General features: G+C 48.6%; 1 protein-coding gene across 1 annotated transcript; it reads right to left on the bottom strand.

Moving 5' to 3' along the window:
- Positions 1 to 3397: 3397 nt before the first annotated feature.
- TEX55 (testis expressed 55) lies at positions 3398 to 6877 on the bottom strand. The gene is made up of 4 exons (XM_076348893.1): positions 6817 to 6877; positions 5298 to 5786; positions 4959 to 5021; positions 3398 to 4291 (listed from the first exon to the last, which is right to left on the bottom strand). The coding sequence occupies exons 1-4, from the start codon at positions 6832 to 6834 to the stop codon at positions 4181 to 4183; spliced, it is 681 nt and encodes a 226-aa protein (XP_076205008.1). The 5' UTR covers positions 6835 to 6877; the 3' UTR covers positions 3398 to 4180.
- Positions 6878 to 7440: the final 563 nt, after the last annotated feature.

The following is a 7440-nucleotide window of genomic DNA, read 5'->3' on the forward strand; positions in this document are numbered from 1 at the left end:
TCCAGCCCACCACCTTTCCCCAGGAGAAGATGGCAAGTGACTGTTCATCCAACCCATGTCACCCCAACAACTCAAAGTTCCCTTTTCCATTTGTGTATGTTGAGGCATGGCCATAAACTTTTGGTGATGCTGCTACATCGATGCTGTCCCTGAAGGCAGTCCCAAAAAAGGAATGCAGCCATGGATATTGATGCCTGACCTTAAGGGAATGTTTCTTCTTTTTCTTCTGCATTTCATCTGGCTGAGAGAATGGTCAAGAGCAGCTTTCCCTTGAATACAACCTGAAGGCATGTCAGACAGGGTTTGATCGATTTGCCCTGGTATATTCTCTCTCCAAGCACTCCCACATTCTCCACTCTTCAGCTTGAGCGCTCTCTTGAGCTGAGAAGCTCTTTGTTGGGCTTTACTCACAGGTTAATTTCTTCCATTTCAGACATGCAAGCCCTGAATAGTTGCTGCTGCCTACTTCGAGTTTCACATGATTGTGAAACTTTGAAATCAATGGCATTAAACTAGCTTAAAATTGGTGTTATGTAGCAATGATCCATATCCAGTGAGTCACAATGAAATGTCTCATGCTACAAGTAGCTGGCCATTGAAGAGCTATCCTGCTTGTGCCCTCCACCCAACTAAGAAGCAGAGAACAGTCTGTGTGAACTTTTCAAAGGATCTTTAATCAGCAGTTACGACATTATTTATTTTTTTAAATTGGTTAGAGGCAGTAAACAGGCAACTGTAGTATTGCTTGGGGCGTCTGAGTCATTTTAAGTTCCGTACAGAGATGGCAGAAAAAGAAACTGATGTTTTGATTCAAGACACCTATTTCACAGCGAGTACACTTTCCTTCTGGTTGGCCCCTCCACATCCTGCTTCTGGGGAAGTACAAGGTTCACAACAGAAACGGTCTGCGCACCATAAGACCATGCTATTTGGCAGCTGAACTGGATGTCACGCTTCTGTGCCAGTCCATGGATCAACAAAAAAATCTCATCTGTGAAAATACTGCGCCTTCTCGGTGCCCAGCTCAAACTACAGAGGAAACGCCCTTGGGACTGCAAACTATCTCCAACCCCTCCACCTTCCACTCCATGACGTATCCCCATCCATTCGAAGCACACAGAAACACGCAGGTGTGGGTAGAAAAACAAAACACCCTTTTAAAAAGAATGCACTTCAGTGCACAGACACCCCCCTCATGGAGAGGAGAAAGAACAAACAACAGATGTTAGTCACGTTTCTTAGCACACTACTGGAGGGTATTCAAATATACTGTGACTAGCGTGCTATAAGGACTTACATGGAATAGTCTTGGTTATACACAATGAACTGTTAATTCCTTCAGAGCACCCAAGGAAAGAAATTTAATGACAGTTTAATGTCATGTTGATAAATGGCCACTTATGAAGAAGAAGCACAGATCCAATGGTTTCAGAAAGAAATTATGGAAAAGGGACAGTCACTCTGGAACTAAGACCACAATAAATGTTTCCATTTTAAATCTAACTTTTCTCCTTTTCTTCACCACAGAAAAGCCTTCAGACTCACAAACAGCAGTGGTACATTAGTGCCTTACTGTGAGGCAGAATTTTTCTAGAGCTAAGATGCATTTTTCAGCAAAACTCTGAAGCAAATCAAAAAGGCCAGCTGTGTTGCATTAGCCTAAACACAATAATCTGCACGCCTTCTGGAGGATGTTTTTTTGTTTTCATAAAACTAAGTTCCTGGATTTTTTTTCTTCAATAAATGCAGTTCAATATACAACACAATCATCTGAGAGGCTTGAGGAGAAGGAAGTGACATTTCTTCTCAGACAGCTCATGATGGGTTCCCCAATATTTCCAGTCAAAGCCCTTGCTCAGAGCTGATCAACTCCACCCTAAATCCGTGAAAGTTGAAGGGCTGTCCTTGGCCTACTGCATTCCACAGTCTCTTGCCATCTGCACAAGCCATTTGCAGGCCCACACAGCCGTCCTGAGTGCAGCCACATTCATTTCTATACCGCTGCTGCTCCTCAAAGGAGAGGGACCTCGATCCTGAGAAACAGAAGACAGCTGCTCTCTCTTACATGCACTGGGGAGGACTTCTTGCTACCATGCAGCAACTTTGGTAGCATGAGATAATGTGGCCAGGCCACCAAAGGAAAATTTTGGCCTTGATATTGCTGAGGAACTCAGGGTAGGGCCTCTCTTGCAAAACTTTTGTCATCTGTAAGAAGACTACGTTCCAGCTCACTTCAACTTATCTGAAAGAGAAATTAAGGAACTTTCCTTGCATAACTCCCTTAATGCTGACATGAAGTTGAGGGCATATACCTATAGTCCGAGAACGTATTACAACTCAAAAGTTTTTCGTAAGTAAAAGAGAACAACAAAATACAACACAAAAATGCTAGAAACAGGAAATTCACAGCTAAAGCTGTACCCAAAAGCATCCTAATCCCGTTCTACAACAAAATTCAAAGACGTGCCAACGTCTTCATCTCTTGGGAAAACATGCTGACAAGTGACCACAGAGATGAAAAGGCTTCAGCCGGTATCTTCATCTTCCATGCATTTCCTGTTTCACAGAGGTGCATTAGCACTTCCCTTACATTCACAGTGCATGTACAGGGCCACTTACAATGTCTTGATCAAAATATATCAGGCTGAAAAGCAATCACTCTCGCTGTTTCATTAAGTGTCCAATTCTTCCAGTTGCTGAAGGTAAGTAGGGCTTTCAAAGCACCTCACTGCTTCAGTGGGACCTAGATGCCTAGGTCTACATCAAACCTCTTATAAAACCCATGAAGATTTTATCTGAATCTTGAGCCATCTTTAGGCTCACAATAACCCTAAAAACCTTCTTGCCCTGTGAATGACAGGGGTGCTTACCTGCCTTTAACCTGGAAACACATGAGTTAACTGATCATTTTTGAGAACCTTGAGGCAACTCTTCTCAGACACAGAATCCGTATGCCAAATACTTGCCACTGTTATTCCCAAGCTTTTTGGGCCCAAGCTCTGCTGTGGAGTATAACACAACCTAATCATCAGACTTTTAGCTGAAAATACATAGATGGAAGATAAGTTTCTATGGTGCTCTTTTCATAGCCATAGAGACAGTCATTGGGGAATACACTACCATCCGTCATGAAATTAGAGCACTTGCCTAAAAAAGAGAAAAGTCTGTAGTGACAAAAAACTTTCTGGCACCTACTGCACATACACATGAAATGAAGCCAAAATAACAGTATGGTCTGTTGCACATTTTCAATTATCTTCAGGCAAAAGACAAGAAAAAGAAAGACAAACTTTCTTTACAGGGTGGAAACAGACACTTGGATAGTATGAAAATGAGGATTGTAAGTATTTTGAGAATCAAAAGCAGTTCAAATTACATGTTTGTAAAGTGTACCTTGACTCTGAAATTCCTGGGCTACCAGTGCTTGTTTTTTATTTGTTTAGTTTTATTCACCTCCCACATTCCTGAGGGACAATGTCTTCTGAAGCCACAGAGGATCCATGCAACCATTGCTTTATTGTTCTGTTTATCAAAACATACACTGTACCTGCAACGATACAAGCACGGCAACCCCAAAAAGCAGAGTGATAGGAACCCAGCAGGGATGGTTAAGGGTGAGACAGCTGCACCCAGTGTGCGGAAGAGGCAGAGAGAACGCTTCTTGCATCACAGGAGCTCTGGGGGCAGCAGGAAAGCAACAGACCCAGCCTCTCAAAGTATTAGATGGGCATTGGCGCTGCTGCATAGCTGCAGACAGTAAGCCACCAATGCAGCATGAAAAAAGAGAGGACTGTGGGTCGTCCAGGCCTGCTTTTTAATTCTACTTGCTTTTGTACTTGCATTGTCTGAGCTGTGAGGTTTCTCTGCACAGAAAAGCGGAGTCTAGGGGTGGCCTAAATGTGGGATTTATGCATTTGTATGTACAGACAGCATAGGAGTTCAGCAGACCTGCCTCTTCAAGATGTGTCATGTGTGCATGCAGGTCCATGCACACTTTAAGATTTGAGTTTGTGCATCCTAACCAATACTTGGTTGCAGGATTTAAACCCAAGGGGAAGCACAAGCATACAGAACAGAAAAATCAGGAAACAGAGGTACAAGCAGACCTGTTCCAAGTTACTGCCAATGACTACAAAAGCATGGTGCTGTGAAGGCCTCACGCAATACCACAACAGCAAGGTTAGTAGGCGCCAAAAGGAGTGCACAGGACCTCTTCCAGAAACACCTCCGCATCTTCATTCTCCACTACTCCCTCCGTTTCTGCCTGCCTGGCATTTATCATAGACTGCACCTGGGCAAAAGGAAAAGGGTCATTTGGGAGCCTATTTCCTTACCACTGGTTCCCAGAACTGACCTCGCCATTCCTCTGCAGGTTCTACATTCAGTATGGCATGAACCCAGCAGCAAATCACAAAGGTGACTGACTAGACTAGAGGGCAATGAAGGAAAGGACCCCCTCTCTTTCTCTGACTGCTCTCTTTCCTCTAACCTCCTCCTTTCCCCAAGGAGCTCCCCACACTTCTTCTAACTCACTCCCAAACTATCACACTAACTTTGAATTTCCTGTGTTTTAAAACCCTGCAGGATCAGCAGAGATTGCTCTCCTGAATAGGGGTGTGTGGGCAGGAAAAGTCTTCTCTCCCAGTGTCGGATAGAGGGAGCTGGAGAAGGGTCACAGGGACACAGAGGGGCCCTATCTCTGTCCCTATGCTTCCCTCACCTCTCAGATAACAGTCCTCCAGGGCACACTCACCCCATTCTTCCGCCCCACCCGGCTCTTCCACACACCCACCCTCCCATACCTCTCCTCCCTCTCCTTTTAGAGCACATGTGGTCCCTTGCACCCCGGGCACTCTGCTCCTGCCCCGTGCTTCTCTTCCTTCCAAGTCAGCAGACACACAGTGAGTGAAATAGTCATGGACAGACAGTCCCCGCTGAGCCCCAGCAAGACACCATACCTGCAGCAACATGAACTGCAAGGGATCATCGGGCTTCTGGTACACCAGTTTTTCTGTGATCTCCTGAGACAGAGACAGACAAAAGGAGAGAAGTATTGATCCTTGGGTAGACGGGTGGCTGCACTTTCTGCTCCAACACTAGCTGCATTTTAAAAAGCAAGCATCTCTTTCAATCCCCAAAGATGATCAAGGGTCCTTTTCTACTGCTTTTCTTAAGTTCATGCTTAAGAAAGCACAGGACAGGGAGGGATCCGGGGAAGGGATAATTTGGTCCAAGCTAACTTTAGGCCCAGCTTCTCAAGCAAGCCTCTGGAGGGAGAAAGGAAAGAGATATTTCACCTGAAATATCTGCAGAACATTATGTTTCTCCATGTACTTAATGGAGACTTCAAAGGGGTCTTCATACACCATTGGCTGCTCCAATATTTCACATTTAGTCTCTGTTGGCTTTACTACAGTTGCCGATGACCCAGCCTCAGGTGTTTTACCGCCAGCCTGTGTGAAGTCAGACATGTACAACTTGGCTTTGAAACCTGGCAGTTTACCCACAGGTGATCCAATCTCATGTGAGTTTTCCCTGGACGCGGGAAATTCAACGACAGGTAACTGGTCCTCAGAACCTGCTGATTTCTCAACAACCAGTTGGTCTGCAGACACTGGCAATTCCACTACAGATGGCTGGTCTGCAGATGCTGGTGTTTCTATCCCAGGTAAGTCATCCAGTGATGGTGGGGATTCAACTGTAGGTGTCTGGTCCTCAGATGGTTCAGCAGCCAGTGGTATGCTAGATTCCTCCACTTCAGATTCTGAATGACCACTGGGCTCTTGCTAAAATATTTAGCGAATAAAGAACAAATAATATTTTAAACACGTAGCCCTGCAGACCAGATACAGCACATTACTGCATCCTTCTGCAAATATGTTGCAGCCCCTCTTAAAGCATGCACTAAAAGGCTTTAATTTCTCTGACTGGTCCCACCCACACCTTCTGCCCATGAGCCCAGGAACTCCATTTAAGCTCAGGCCCAAGCCTTCAGACCTGTTCTGAGCTATGCAGTAGGTGTACCTGTGCCTGATCCTTATTTACTGACTGGTTTTCCTAGGGGGACTCTAAGTGTATATTGTAGATAGTTTTGTCTCTGGATAGAAGTACCTTAGATGGATCCCAGACCTGACTCATTACTTTGCCTTGTCTGGGACTGTTGGTGAGCCCTCTTATCAGCACCCTGCCCAAGCGCTGTGGGCCTGCGCCCTGTTGGTTAAGGGCACTGCCTTGCCCGTGCTGTGGTTGTCTTCAGCTCCTGGCTTGTCTTCCTGCTTGGCACAGCCCTGGTCTTGCTCCCTGGTAGCAAGCAGCTGAAATACAGGTGGGCTTCACTCATCTCCCCCTTGAGCAGCTGGCTGTGGACTATGCTGTATCCATGCCCCACACTCCCATTCCTAGTCCTGTGAGTGAGTTCACCCTTTTCTCCCCCTCATCCCAAAACTGCCTGGGGCAGAGGAGGTGGAAGCCATGACGGCTGCTCGCTGGTTTGGGGGTTCCCGGTTACAGCTGTGTTGCCTGAAGCAGGGTGCTGGGGGAGGCCAGAGGGGGGACAGGACCCGCACCCATTCCTGTAATTGGGAAGGGGGGTGTTGTGCTTGGGCCTGGGGGTAGGGGATGCAGGGGGGCAGGACGCTTCATTTGGGGGGGGCAGTAGGCCGTGGGGGTCAGGGGTCAGGGGTCGCAGGAGGCCGGGATGGGGCGCTCGGGGTCAGCAGAGGTTAGTGCAGCCACAGAGGCCGCGGGGCTGACCCCCGGGGCTGGGTGTGCGCGGGGGAAGAGGTCTCCGGGCCCGGGGCCGCCAGCCGCCCTCACCAGCCCGCGACTCTCCATGGCGGGGCAGGGGCGCGCTTCGCCTCCCCCCGGCGCCGGCCTCTTCTGCTGCTCGTCGCTCGCCGTAGGCGGGAGAGGAGGCGGAAGACGCCGGAGCAGTTGCCGGGGTAACCGCCACACCTTTACCTCGGTAGGCGGTGCCGGCGGGGTCACGTGGGCAGCGAGTGCCGCGCGGCCATCATGGGTGAGGGCGGAAGCGCCGGGCGGGGGGTGAGGAGGTTGCGAGGGGCTGCGGCGGCGCCTCGGCCTGGTGCTGGTGCTGGTGCTGGTGCTGGTGCTGGTGCTGGTGCTGGTGCTGGTGCTGGTGGCCGCCCCCTCCCCTGCGTTATTCTTCCCCCCACAGGAAGAGGGGAGGTCTAGAGAGGTCTCTCGGTGCGGGTCAGCAGCCAGCGAGCCCTCTGCGGTGGCCCTCCGCTCCATCTGGCCTGGTGGAAGCGAGGGGCCCCTTGGCAGAGGGAAGGGCGTGGGGGTCACCCATAGCCCAGCTTTCCACAGGCCTTTTGTTTTGTGGGGATCTGAGTCACTTCACTGTGAATTCCAGTGTCCTTTTGGCAAAATGTGGCCCGGCTGTGGCCTTTCAGCCTTACCATGCTCCTATAAAGGATG

Source organism: Aptenodytes patagonicus, chromosome 1 (assembly GCF_965638725.1).
Source record: "Aptenodytes patagonicus chromosome 1, bAptPat1.pri.cur, whole genome shotgun sequence".
Classification (NCBI taxonomy): domain Eukaryota; kingdom Metazoa; phylum Chordata; class Aves; order Sphenisciformes; family Spheniscidae; genus Aptenodytes; species Aptenodytes patagonicus.